We start from the raw sequence: 14,561 nt of genomic DNA, 5'->3' as shown, positions 1-14,561 counted from the left end.
CCGCTATATCTAAAAAACTATTCATCACAGTTACAAAACAAAAACACCGTTGGAAAGAGGAGGCCAAGATCTATAAGATTCGGTTATGTAAACCTCTCCTGCAAACGAATGTACAGGCACGTTCAGGGGATGTTTTTTGCTGTGAGTGTGATTGGCGCTCACAGCGAGCTTTTAGCACCACCACCAAGTGACGCTAGTGCTCGCTCTTTTAACCTCTGTAGCTCAAAAACTATTCATCACAGCTAAAAAAAAAAAAAAAACACCATTGGAAAGAGGAGGCCAAGGTCTATACTATTCGGTAATGTAAGCCTCTCCTGCAAATGTACAGGCACGTTCAGGGGGTGTTGCCTGTGAAGACGTACATTTATACGTGCGCGACGGTCAGCCCTAAGGCAACTACTGAGTAGATCTCTTGATGATGGGGTGCTGGCAGGGCAGTATTGCCAACTGCAAAATTTACAACTATTTGGTCAAAATATCAGTCATGTGATAGGTGAAGCTATGCAAAAATGTCGCTATATTGGACAACAACATCCACCAGTTGCTCGTCCGTAGATTTTCCGCGCTGGGTTGACATGATTTTCCACCAAATTTAGTGGAGAACCCACTCAATTGGCAATCCTGTGTTGTGAAAAATATTGTTGGAACACTCTCATATGCATAGATTTGAGTGTGGATGGAGCTCGCAGCGAGCGTTTGGCACCACCAGCAAATACGCCTAACGTTCGCTGCGAGCGTTTAGCCATGAAAGGGTTAATTCCATTGTGTTTTAAGGCATTGTAAATATCTGTTTTCCTTGTCTAGTAAGTGGCAAGAATCTACTGTACAGTCACCTCTCGATTAACGTGAGGGTTACGTTCCTGGAGATGTCGCGTTATTTAAACATAATTTCCCCATAGGAGACAATGGTAATAGGGGAGATTACATTCCTGGACACTGGGAAAGTCTGCCTATTTTGGGGGTTTTGTCACTAACCTTAAAAAAAATTATTATACATTAGTAGGTCACGGAAACAACAAAAACACGTGCTCTCAATTTATTTAAATTTGTTCTTCACCTGCGTCAGCCACCGTCCCTCCTCGATCTTGATCTTGATGTCACAGGTGGCTTGGGATTTCTCCCCAGCCAGGCCTTTGTATCGGCAGCTCCTGTGAAAGAAAACAAAAACATGCGGAAAGTCTTATGTTCTACTCGGGGCAAGATATCATTCCCTACATCTTGCATGCCACATGCTCTCCAGGAACTCTTTCACTGCCTCAATCACTCGTCCATTCGTCTCTCCACTCAGCCCCAGCAGCAGCACCATCCACTCCCGTCCAGTCCTCCCATTCACCTCACGTCCCATCTCACTCAGAAACACCTGCATCATCTTCGTTCTCTCTTTGTCATACTTCTTACATTTACCCCGCGCTCCCGTCACCAGCCGCTCCCTTCACCTCCGCCACTCCACCTAACTTGCCTCCTTCCTCTTCCTTTGACTACCCATGCTATTGGTGACAAAGATAACTCCTTCAAGTTAAAGTTTTCTAAAGAAAGAATTGCTACATTACATTTGTAAGTCACTGACACAACAAAAACACGTCCTCACACTTATCATCACTTTGTTGATGCGTCACTGGTCGTCGTCTGCCGAATCCTCACCCCGCTCTCCCTCCTCCCTCCTCACCCCGTTCTTCCACCTCCTGTGAGGAGGTGGAAGGACGCTTGGGTGCCATAGTAGAGGTCAAAATGCAGTGTACGTATTCCAGAGAAACGTTCCACTCACAGTGCCGGCTAGCTTCAGACTGAGAGCGTCTCCTCGCGGTGACGTCATCGAGCGTGACGTCATTGAAAGTGATGTCATCGAGCATGACGTCATCGATGAAACTCGTGTTAGATCGAACATATCGCGTTAGTTAAACGTATCTCCTTAAATATCAACTCATGTTAAATCAAAAACGCATTATTTAAACTCGTGTTAATCGAGAGGTGACTGTACTTTGTTAATTCCTTTGTGTTTAAAGGCATTGTAAATATCTGTTATACCCTTCCAGTAAGGTGCTGCCTGCCCCGGCAAGATGACTGCAACCCCTGATGTGGCTGACAAAGCGCCTCCCTCCTGTGGCCAGCAAGGTGCTGCCTGCCCCGACAAGATGACTGCAGCCCCAGTTGTGGTCATCAAGGCACTCCCCTTCTGTGCTGCATGCCAGGGGCTGCAGCGCCAGGAGGATGGGCATGTGGAGTTACCTGTGCACTTGTGGGACTTTGTGGCGGCACATGGCCTGGTGCACCGAACCGTGCACTGCCCCTGGTGTCAGTATTCCGCTTACCTCTTCAGACACTCCAGGTTTCGTTGCCAGAGAGTGATGACAACGTTTGTTGACCACAGACTGGTGACAAAGCGATGCAACTTTGACATTTCTGCACTCAAAGGAACCTTCTTTGATCACAGTAATCTTCCCTTGAAAAAAATTTTGTGTCTGTGTTACTGGTTTGTGCTGGATACAGCAACCTACGAAGAGGTGATGGGGAGGGTGAACGTGCCGCTGTACAGACTCATCTACTGGTACACCTTGTGCCAGGAGCTCATCATCACTTACTGCTTGAACCACTGCAGGAAGATTGGCGGCCCCGGCAAGACAGTGAAGATTAGAAAAGCAAGAGTTCGTGAAAAAAAGTACTGCAGACCCTCCACCAAATGCCATTGGGTCCTCGGGGGCTTTGAGGAAGAGTCAAGGTCCTTTTTCTTGATCCCCCTCCCAAACCTCAGAAAGGAAACATTTGAAGAATGCATCAGGGAATGGATCCTGCCCGGAACAGAGATCGTTTCTGACTTCTGGGGAAAATGTGCATCTCTGTCTTTTGAGGGCTATGCGCAAAAGACTGTGCATCACCCAGCAAGCCGTGGCATCCCTGAGAGCAGTTCCACGCCGGAGAATGCTGAGCAGCAGCCGCAGGGCAGCCATCAAAGTGCCAGGATAAACACCTGGGCTCAGGAGCCGTTTGTGGGACAATTGACACTTACATACTTCAAGCTGACATTCCCAGACGTGTTGCAACGCTTCCACCAGCTCCTCGTGTTGGCCGCTGAGCTCTACCCTCCACAGAAAGGTAAAGAGTTTGATAGAATAGGGATGCTGTTCATAGTGCTTTTCATGACTGCTCTTCTGAACTTGTTAACTGCTTGCCTTCCCCCCTCCTGCAGCCCCGTTGCACACGACTTCCTACTCTTACTCATCCCTATTCTATCTGAGTCCCCTCTGCAAGAGTTAACCACCATCTTTGTTCTTTCATCCCTTCTGCTGGTAAACTGTGGCACAACCTTCCTCCGTCTGTATTTCCTCCTGCTTATGACTTGACCTCTTTCAAGAGGAGACTTTCAAGACACTTCTTTAGAAATTGAGCTCCTCTGGACTCATTCTTTTCTCTTTTACTGGTGTCGTGTCATGAGACATCCAGGTATCGTGAGACATCCCATCCTGAATGCATACATGAATTTCGACATGGTACCTTGTCTTTCGTCGACTGCTTGTCAGGATCTGTCCCACCCAAGTTCGTTTATTATTATAAAGCAAATGATGATGCATGTATATATATAACTAGGATCTCAACAATCTCACTTCTTCTTGTGACCTGTTCTGCTTTGCATCGTTTTTTAGGTCCTCCTTGGTACTTTTTTACACTTAGATGCTTCACTTAGTCACTCTATGATAGTAAATTTTGGGTTCCGCGATGCGAAGCTAAGGATGGGGTGTCTCATGATACCGGATGGCAGATGACACCACACTGGAACAGCACTCAGGGGGCTTCTTTGCTGTTGTCATTTTTTCTCTTGAGCTTCCCCCCTTGCCATAAACAAACTGCCGTCAGGCACCATTTCACCAACTGTACAGTGAACATGTTGTTACGTGGCCACTGCTGCGGTGCATTGCTGGACATGGTCAGTGGCCCAACATTGCACAGGAACTATAGTAGACGCTCAACTTTCTGGGCCTCAATTTCCTGGTCTTCAGATTTTCTGTACTGCCGTGTATGACGGCTTATAAGATGCACCCCCAACTTGGGCTGTCATTTGAAAGAAATAAAAATAAACAGGTTTAAAATACAAGTTTCTGGTAAAGATGTTTTGCCTGACATTTGTTGCCTTCACCACTAACAGGTCATTTCTAAAGTTTCATATGTATTCTGATCCTTACCAAGGGCTGCTTTCACAGTCACTTTTGTTTGTTTTGATCATTACCAATGAGTGGCGATCGCCGCTATGGTATTTTCACGTGAAACTGGCCGATGGGGTAGTAGTGGCAGCTGCAGAGGAAGTGAGAGGTGTCGAGTGTGTGGTAATGTGTGGGGCAGGGCTAACCCCACAGCCGCCACTGTCCCATCGGCCAGTTTCACATGGAAATACTGTAACGGCGATCACTGCTTATTGGTAACAATCAAAACAAAGAAAAGTGACTGTGAAAGCTGCCCTAAATCCAATATTTTACATTTAAAATGCTTGATACTTACTGGGGCCTGCCAGAACTGGTCCTTCTAAGAGACTCGAGGCAACTGCTTAGAGGAGTAAACAAACATGGCGGAGACTGCAACAGTGAGAGAGGGGTAACGGGTATAAAGTTTGTACAGGCGTATCACCGGAATCAGCCACAAACGGACCTTCCAAGGGCCCAGCAAACACTCAAATTAATTAATAATATACTGGATGGACATGGATATACATATGAATATTAACACAGAGGGGAGAGATGAGAATTCACTAATACTTGATGGCGGGGTGAAAGACGGCACTGCAGCGCTCTTACCTTTCAAGGGCCGAGTAAGCACATGCCACGGGCTGAGCGCAGTGTTGCCAAACTGTCGTACTCATCGCATTGCATTTTTTCGTAGTTTCCGACCGATAACTACAGCAAAAAACAAAGAAACATCAATGAGTAACAGCCTTAACGCTAACTCTTTTCGTTTTCCATTGTTATTTGTGTAGGTTAGGAGAGTTTCAGGCTTAAGAATGGTAAATACGATGTAAAGTACGATAATTCAGCGCCGCTGGATGAGCAGGATGGAGCCATCCGCTACTATAGAAAAAAATACTGTTCTTGACGTAGCAGTGATCGCCACATTGTTTACATTTGCGGAGAGGTTTCGTGAACAAACATCCGCTTTAATTTAAGTGCCAGGTACCACTAAAACTTCACTAGCCAGTAAACAAAAACTGAACCTTCACCTTACAAGACGCAGGGTGATTTTCTGGGTCTTTTTTCTGGAAAAAAAAGTGTCTTATAAGGTGTCAAATACAGTAATATTTGTCTAATGAAAACTTTACCAAATTTTTTAAAATTCAAATTCCATTAACATAACTTTACCAAATTAATCTGTACTAATGTCACTTTTTTAATTCCCTTGTTTTTTCAGAAGTTCACTTTACCAAAAATGTTCTCACTTAGCCAAGGCTTCTGTCCACTCAGGGATTTTGTCCCCACCCATGGCTGGCAGTCAGCCCAGTCCTTGGGCCCGAAGTTATAAAAATTCATGTCACTAAGTTGGACTTAAGTTCGAGTTAAATTTTATTCCTTATCTTAACTTATGCTTAACTGGCGGGACGGCCTGAGTCGGGTCAGGAGACCTTAAGTCGAATTTGCCCTTCATGATGTCTTTTTTCAAGCCTACTTGCTTTGTTGAATGTAGTATGTGGCAATCTTTCCAATTCACTCCTCTCTTCCTTTTGGAAGAAGTGAATGAGGGTGACTCTTCACCACTTGCCATGGAACCAAAGGGTGGTGAGGGGATTGAGGAACTCATGGAAAACTTAAGATTAAGTGGAACTTTCATTTTAATTTAAGAATTTTTGTAAATTTAGGCCCTGGTCTGGATTGGTAGGGACAGGCCAGCAGCCCCTTCCCTTAAAACAGTACACGTGGGCACACACAACATAAGTGCGGCCAGTGTGTGGGATCACTTTTAAAATTTGTTTTCAGAGGAGTGTTTAACACAGCCGCACGTGTCACAGGAAGCTCTCCCCACTGCCAACAAGAAGAGAAGGAAGTGGGAGAGGACGGGACCAATGTACACTAACCCTGGCGAACCTCCGGTTCTTGGTAACAGGAAACCAGCGAGGGAGGAGAAGGCTGCAGAGGCAAGGTGAGGACATGGAACATTCCTGGGGACATGTGATTGCTAGGCTTTCTTCTCACTTTTCTCTTTCTTCCTCATGTTTTTATTAACCAATGGACACAATGCCCAGATAGGAGTGTGGTCTAATCGGGAGGGTATGTGCTGGTAGTGGCAGGCCCAACTTGTGATCAGGCCATGGGGAATTAGACACACACACACACACTACATATGCAGCAGAGATGGCAGAAGTGATGAACAATAGTTTTCATAGTTTAGTTTCCACAAAAGAAGATTAATTCGTACAAGGAAAGAGGAAGGGTTATGCAGGAGATACAGTTAACGGTGCAGGAGGTCAAGGAAAGCTTGAACAAGCTGGATGTAAGAAAGGCGACAGGGCCGGATGGAGTATCAGGGTGGATCCTGAAAGAATGTAGTTAGCAACTTGCAGAGAAACTGCACTCCATAATGAACGCCTCCCTGAGTGAAGGAAGGGTACCACAAGATTGGAAGAGAGCGAACATAGTACTAATTTTTAAGGGAGGAAAGAGAGAGGACCCATTAAATTACAGACCAGTACAGGTTACTCTCGATTTACGCGAGTGTTTTACGCATTTTTGAAATAACGCAGGGTCCAAAATCCAAATGAATGTTTAATTTACACGTTTTTTCTACTTATATGCGATATTTTATGGAGCGGCCACCAGATGTCCCACGCAACTGGACTCACACAGCGCCGCGGCCACACAGCTGAGCTCAGTTCTTCCCGCACGCTACTTGAACAACAATACAGTACCCACGCTGCCACGCTACTCAACGATAGGGGTGGGCAGGTAACGGTACCAGTACCGGTACTAATGGTACCAGCTATAAGGTACGGTACCGGTACCAATACTAGCCAGGCACTCATGCTGTCCCTCATTTCTTTCTCAGACGAGTGAGGCTGAGACTGAGTGCCTGATTGGATATCTCAGTGATATGGATATTCTCTCTCTCTCTCTCTCTCTCTCTCTCTCTCTCTCTCTCTCTCTCTCTCTCTCTCTCTCTCTCTCTCTCTCTCTCTCTCTCTCTCTCTCTCTCTCTCTCTCTCTCTCTCTCTCTCTCTCCACTGAATGTATTACGCACACCTTTTCACATAAAAAAATGCCTGAAAGTTTAGCCCTGCGCGTTATACACCGAATGTACAAACTTTTAATGATTTTTTTTCTTCCTTGGAGTGTTTTTAAGGGTCTGTGTTTTGTCTTATCCAATAACAACTGCAAACTTACCTTTATTATTGTTAATGATCCTTCATAGTCCATAGCTGTCTTATAATATGTTACCATAGAATACAGGGCGATCAAATAACTTCTATACAAAAATTAAATCGGTGGAGGATCGCCCATGCCTTGCTGTTATCCCATTTTCCCGTCGGGCGCCATTTGTATATCTTGATCTTGATCAGTACAACTTCATAAAAGAATCATATTGGAAAAAAAATATCCGTGTGTTCATTATTAATTATTAATATTAGTGAGAATAATGGGGTAAATATGATATCAGAAACTGTACATCATGAGTCTTGTACGAGGAGTTATTTCACACCCGGCCGCCATTTGCATTGTTTACAAACCACACAACCACACCCAAACAACAAACAGCTGCATGCCGCGTGTCACCAGAACCGTGTGAATTGTGTCTTGCCTCGTTGTCTGTCATAACCTACGAGTGATGGTGGGAATAATATGCTTATTATGATATCAGAAGCTGTGCATCATCAGTATGTACGGGGATGTATTTCTCACAACACCAGCCCAGCCGCCATTTTCATTGCTTTACTCAAGGACACTTGTCAATTCAAGCAGTAAAGATTACACCTAAAATATATGAATTTCGGGAAACTACATTGTCAATGTTCTTTAACCCGTACATATTTCTGAGCATTTTAAGAACTTTTTTTTTTTTTTTTTTTTTTTTTTTTTTTTTTTTTTTTTGTCTTAAAATTTGGGGTGCGCGTTATACGCTGGTGTGCGTTTTACGCCGCAAAATACGGTATTTATTTTTCGACAGAAACCTACCTCTTGTTTGATTTACGTTGTTTTTGATTTACGCGACCTCTTCAAGGACGCAATACTTGCGTAAATCGAGAGTTACCTGTATCACTCACTAGTGTGGTTGCAAAGATATGCGAGAGGCTGATTAAAAACAGGTGATCGGATTTTTTAGAAAATGAGAAAATTATCTCGGACTGCCAGTTTGGATTCAGGAGAGGGAGATCTTGTGTCACCAACTTGTTGTGTTATTACTCAAGGGTGACAGATTTAATACAAGAGAGAAGGCTGGGGGGATGGAGTGTACCTGGATTTGAAAAAGGCATTCGACAAAGTATCGCACAGAAGACTAATTTGGAAAATTAAAAATAGGGGTGGAGTGGGTGAGGGACTGATTAAGTGTCTGGAGGACTTCCTAACTAACAGGGAAATGAGGACAATAATCAAGGACAGGGTTTCCAACTGGTGCCCTGTGATGAGTGGGGTCCCACAAGGTTCAGTGCTGGCACCAATAATGTTTGCTGTTTATATAAATGATATGGTGGACGGAGTGACCAGCTATGTGAGTTTGTTTGCAGATGATGCAAAGCTATTGAGATGAGTGAATGATGTGAAGGACTGTGAGGCATTGCAGAGGGACCTGTATAAAATATGGGAGTGAAGTGGTACATGACAGATGGAGTTCAACCTTGGGAAATGTAAAAACATAGTTTGGTAGGAGTGGAAGAAGATGTGAATACAATTATAAGATGGGAAGTGAGATAATATGCAGAGGAGTGGAAGAAAAAGATTTGGGAGTGACTATCTCAGAAAACATGTCACCGGACAAACACATCAACAGGATAACGGGACAAACTATGAATTTGCTGAGGAGCATAAGGACAGCATTTGTGTATTTGGACGAGGAGATGATGAAGAAAATAATAGTTACAATGATAAGGCCAAGGTTGGAGTATGCAGCAGTGGTCTGGTCTCCTTGCGAAAAGAACATAAGAAAGCTGGAAAGAGTGCAGAGTGTGGCAACTATAGTCTGTTCAGGGCACGAAGTCGGTTCAGGGTGGAGCTGGTATCGTCGTTTACCTCTAGCCATGCTGCCAAATCAACCTTCGTACATGCGTCTCTCTCTTATTTCCCATCCATGTGCTATTTGAAAGTGATATTTTTTATATATTCGGTATATAGTAAAAGAAGTTACATAGTACAGTGAGTGTCGATGTTTAGGATTATAACAACGATTTGTATAAATTCTATGACATGTGGCAGCGATTTTTTCCCATGTTGCCACGTTTTGGTGTGGTGGTGGTGGTGGTGGTCGGCGTGTCCCCTTAGGTCCCTCCCCCGGGTAGAGAGGGAGAGAGAGGGAGAGAGAGAGATAAACAGGTGGGTTGTGGGTGGGTAGGTAGGGAGACGGTGCTAATCTGATAATTGGTGGTCGAACTGGCACCGCTGCACTCATGGGAATTCAAGAATCTGCCACACCTTGAACCGACTTCATACTCTGAACAGACTATAAGATGGTACCAGAACCTTAGGATCGGACGTTTGAGGAGAGACTCAGTAGCATGGGGCTCACAACCCTGGAGAGAAGAAGAGAGAGAGGGGACCTGATAGCGGTGTACAGGGTGGCGAGCGGGATGGAGAATCTGGACAGAGAGGACCTGTGTTTGTGGAACGAGAGAGAAACAAGAGGACATAGAAAGAAGTTGAGGGCGACCATGTGCAGGCGTGATGTGAAAAAGTTTAGCTTCCCAAACAGAAGCATTGAGCTATGGAATAGACTGGAGGAGGAGGTGGTCTGTGCAAGAAACATTCATGATTTAAGGAAAAGTTAGATAAGAGAGGATATGGAGACGGGACAGTGCGAACATAGCTCTTTTCCCGCATGTCCTTTATGCCTGTTATAAAGATTCTTCAAAATGATGTTTTCTATGCCCTCTCTGGCCTCAATCCTCAGAAGGCTTATGGACCTGATGGAGTGCCTCCTATTGTCCTTAAAAACTGTGCCTCCGTGCTGTCACCCTGCCTGGTCAAACTCTTTCGCCTCTGCCTGTCAACATCTACCTTTCCTTCTTGCTGGAAGTATGCCTTCATACAGCCTGTGCCTAAGAAGGGTGACCGCTCCAATCCCTCAAACTACCGTCCTATAGCTTTACTTTCTTGTCTATCTAAAGCTTTTGAATCAATCCTTAACCGGAAGATTCAAAAGCACCTTTCCACTTCTGACCTTCTATCTGATCGCCAGTATGGGTTCCGCAAGGGGCGTTCTACTGGTGATCTCCTAGCCTTCTTAACTGACTCTTGGTCATCCTCTCTTAGCCGTTTCGGTGAAACCTTTGCTATTGCGCTGGACATATCAAAAGCTTTTGATAGGGTCTGGCACAAATCTTTGCTTTCCAAACTACCCTCCTACGGTTTCTATCCTTCTCTCTGTACCTTTATCTCCAGTTTCCTTTCTGACCGTTCTATTTCTGCCATGGTAGACGGTCACAGTTCTTCCCCTAAATCTATTAACAGTGGTGTCCCACAGGGTTCTGTCCTATCTCCCACTCTTTTTCTGTTGTTCATTGATGATCTTCTTTCCAAAACAAACTGTCCTATCCATTCCTACGCCGATGATTCCACTCTGCATTACTCAACTTCTTTTAATAGAAGACCCACCCTACAGGAACTTAACAACTCAAGGCTGGAGGCTGCAAAACGCTTAGCCTCAGACCTTACTATTATTTCCGATTGGGGCAAGAAGAACCTGGTGTCCTTCAACGCCCCAAAAACACAGTTTCTCCACCTATCCACTTGACACAATCTTCCAAACAACTATCCCCTATTCTTTGACAACACCCAGCTATCACCTTCCTCATCACTAAACATCCTCGGTCTATCCTTAACTCAAAATCTCAACTGGAAACTTCATATCTCATCTCTTACTAAATCAGCTTCCTCGAGGCTGGGCGTTCTGTACCGTCTCTGCCAGTTCTTCTCCCCTGCACAGTTGCTGTCCATATACAGGGGCCTTGTCCGCCCTCGTATGGAGTATGCATCTCATGTGTGGGGGGGCTCCACTCACACAGCTCTTCTGGACAGAGTGGAGGCTAAGGCTCTTCGTCTCATCAACTCTCCTCCTCATAATGATAGTCTTCTACCTCTTAAATACCTCTGCAATGTTGCCTCTCTTTCTATCTTCTATCGATATTTCCACGCTGACTGCTCTTCTGAACTTGCTAACTGCATGCCTCCCCCCCTCCCGCGGCCCCGCTGCACTTGACTTTCTACTCATGCTCATCCCTATACTGTCCAAACCCCTTATGCAAGAGTTAACCAGCATCTTCACTCTTTCATCCCTCACGCTGGTAAACTCTGGAACAATCTTCCTTCATCTGTATTTCCTCCTGCCTACGACTTGAACTCTTTCAAGAGGAGGGTATCAGGACATCTCTCCTCCCGTATTTGATCTTGCTTTTGGCCACCTCTTTTGCTTCTTTTTTAGGAGCAGCGAGTAGCGGGCTTTTTTTTTATTATTGTTTTCTTTTTTTGTGTGCCCTTGAGCTGCCTCCTTTGTTGTAAAAAAAAAAAAAAAAATGTCACAACTAGGTAAATACACACACACACACTAAGATAGTACCAGAACTTCGAGATCGGACGTATGAAGAGAGACTCAATAACATGGGGCTCACAACCCAGGGGAGAAGAAGAGAAAGAGGAGATCTGAGAGCGGTGTACATGGTGGCGAGCGGAGTGGAGCATTTGGACAGAGAGGACCTGTGTGTGTGGAGTGAGAGAGAAACAAGAGGACATGGAAAGAAGTTGAGGGCGACCACATGTAGGAGAGATGTGAAAAAGTTTAGCTTCCCAAACAGAAGCATTGAGCTATGGAATAGGCTGGAGGAGGAGGTGGTTTGTGCAAGAAACAATCATGATTTTAAGGAAAATTGGATAAGAGAGGATATGAAGACGGGACAGCGCAAGCGTAGCTCTTTTCCCATATGTCACAACTAAGTAAATACACACACACACACACACACACACACACACACACAAACACATAATATATATAAATGATATGCCGAGGGGTATAAAAAGTTATATGAGCCTCTTTGCAGACAATGCAAGGTTAATAAGTGAAGACAGAGGAAGACTGTGAAGAACTGCAGAAAGACACAGATAGAGTGTATAGATGGAGCCAGTTATGGGAGATGGAATTGAATGCAAACAAATGCCATGTTATGGAAATGGGAAAAAGTAAAAAAAGACAGGAAAATATACAGGTCGGAGAAGAAAACTTAAAGGTGGTACATGAAGAAAAAGACTTGGGAGTAATGATGCAAGACACATTATCCCCAGAAAAGCTTATAAACAAGTTATTTGGAGAAACCTACAGGATGATGCAAAATATAAGGGTATCATTCCATTATATGGACAAGGAAATGATGAAGAAAATAATAACAACACTGATAAGACCAAAACTTGAATATGCTGCAGTTGTGTGGTCACCTCACAAAAAGAAGGATATCAGAAAGTTGGAAAGGATACATAGAATTGCAACTACATAGAATGGTCCCAGAACTCTCGAATATTACGTATGAAGACAGATTGAAGAAGATGAAATTGATGACACTGGAACAAAGAAGGGTGAGAGGAGATCTGATCACGCTGTATAAGTTGGCAAATAAGTTTGATGAGGTGAATAGAGATGATCTCTTCTCAACTACGAGAAAGCAGGGGTTGAGAGGACATGGAAAGAAACTTAATAAAGGAACTTGTTTAGTGACTTGAAAAAGTATAGTTTTCCACATTGAAGTGTTAACACATGGAACAGCTTGCAGGAAGAGGTGGTTCAGGCGAACAGTGTCCAACAAATGAAGGAAAAGCTGAATGAATGTAGAAATGAAGACGGGACTAATAGAGCTTAGTCAGGCCCTTTAGACTACAAATAGGTAAACACACACACACACACACACACACACACACACACACACACACAAACTTACTGAGCTTTTACTCAAGAGTGACAGACATAATACAGGAGAGGGACGGATGGGTAGATTCCTTGTACTTGGACCTGAAGAAGGCTTTTGATAAAGTTCCACACACAAGATTACAATGGAAGCTGGAAAATAAGGGAAGTTTGAGAGGGAAAATGAAGAACTCGATGGAAAGTTACCTAAGGGGAAGAGAGATGAGAACAGCGGTAAAGGACATGAAATCAGAATGGAGAAGTGTAGATAGTGGAGTGCCTCAAGGATCGGTATTGGCACCAATACTTTTCCTGGTATATATAAATGATATGCCAGAGAAAGTAAGCAGTTATATGAGCCTGTTTGCAGACAATGCGAAACTGCTGAGACATATAAGAAACAGTAAAGACTGAAATTCTGCAAGAGGATCTGAATAAGATTTGGGACGAGTATGAAATGGGAGATGGAGTTCAATGTAAAGAAATGTCATGTAATGGAATTGGGAAGAGTGAAGGGAGACCAAATTGGACATATAGAATGGGAGATGGAGAAATATTAAAAAAAGTTCAAGAAGAGAGAGATCTGGGGGTGACAGTACAGGATAATCAACAGCCTGAGAGTCATGTAAATAGGATATTCGGTGATACATATAGAATGGTAAGAAATATAGGAATAGCACTCCACTACATGGATAAAGATATGATGAAAAAGATAATAACCACTATGATTAGACCAAAATTGGAATATGCAGAAACGGTGTGGTCTCCCCTTATGAAGAAACACCAAAAAAACTAGAAAGAATACAAAGGATGTCAACGAAAATGGTTCCAAAATTGGAGGGATTGTCATATGAAGAAAGGTTAAAGGAAATGGACCTACCAACACTGGAACAAAGAAGAGAAAGGGGAGACCTATTACAAATTTACGTATAAACTATTGATTAAAATGGAGGAAGTAGACAATGAGGAGTTACTGCTAACAGAAGGAAGAAACGTCAGCAACACACGAGGGCACAGTACAAAGTTGAGGAAAGGAAGATGCCTGAGAGACATAAAAAAATATAGCTTCCCGCAAAGAAACATTGAGGTTTGGAACAGACTGAGTGAGGATGTAGTATCAGCGAAGAGTGTGCACAACTTTAACCCCTTAATGGGGAGGCGGTGTCTGAATGGATAGCGTGACGGCGCCGCGTTCAGGACGACACAAGTTCAGTCCCCGCCCGGTGCCACCAAGCTGGGATTTTTCATCCGCTGCCGAGCAGCTTAAAACTACCCACATGCTGTCCAGAAGACCATCTATCAACCTAGACTCTAGATTCTAGGATTAAAGATGAGCTCCGGGAGGGCAGCATGAGCCACTGCAAGATGATGCTACTATAAACACTCGCCTGTGCCAGAACGGGCTGGGCCGACCATCAGGCCCCACCAGGAAGAAGCCTTGGGCCGACTATCAGGATCCACTGGGAAGAAGACTACCGGCGCAATAGGCCACGACG

General features: G+C 44.2%; 1 protein-coding gene and 1 long non-coding RNA gene across 4 annotated transcripts in view; one reads left to right on the top strand and one right to left on the bottom strand.

The window, feature by feature from the left end:
* Positions 1-14,561, top strand: part of LOC127008543 (uncharacterized) — a 56,713-nt gene that overhangs the window by 7,608 nt on the left and 34,544 nt on the right. For all 3 annotated transcript variants that reach the window (XM_050880712.1, XM_050880713.1, XM_050880715.1), the window contains 2 exons: positions 2,034-3,090; positions 5,952-6,114. In XM_050880712.1, coding sequence (XP_050736669.1) covers positions 2,058-3,090; positions 5,952-6,114 — 1,196 coding nt within the window. In that variant the 5' untranslated portion in view covers positions 2,034-2,057. The remainder of the gene's footprint in view (positions 1-2,033; positions 3,091-5,951; positions 6,115-14,561) is intronic.
* Positions 1,023-2,022, bottom strand: LOC127008545 (uncharacterized). The gene is made up of 2 exons (XR_007761183.1): positions 1,589-2,022; positions 1,023-1,148 (listed from the first exon to the last, which is right to left on the bottom strand). It is a non-coding gene; the product is annotated as an uncharacterized LOC127008545 (long non-coding RNA).

The sequence above is a fragment of the Eriocheir sinensis genome, chromosome 38 (assembly GCF_024679095.1).
Source record: "Eriocheir sinensis breed Jianghai 21 chromosome 38, ASM2467909v1, whole genome shotgun sequence".
Classification (NCBI taxonomy): Eukaryota; Metazoa; Arthropoda; class Malacostraca; order Decapoda; family Varunidae; genus Eriocheir; species Eriocheir sinensis.
The sequence above is the reverse complement of the archived record's forward strand: the minus strand, read 5'-3'. Positions and strand labels throughout refer to the sequence as shown.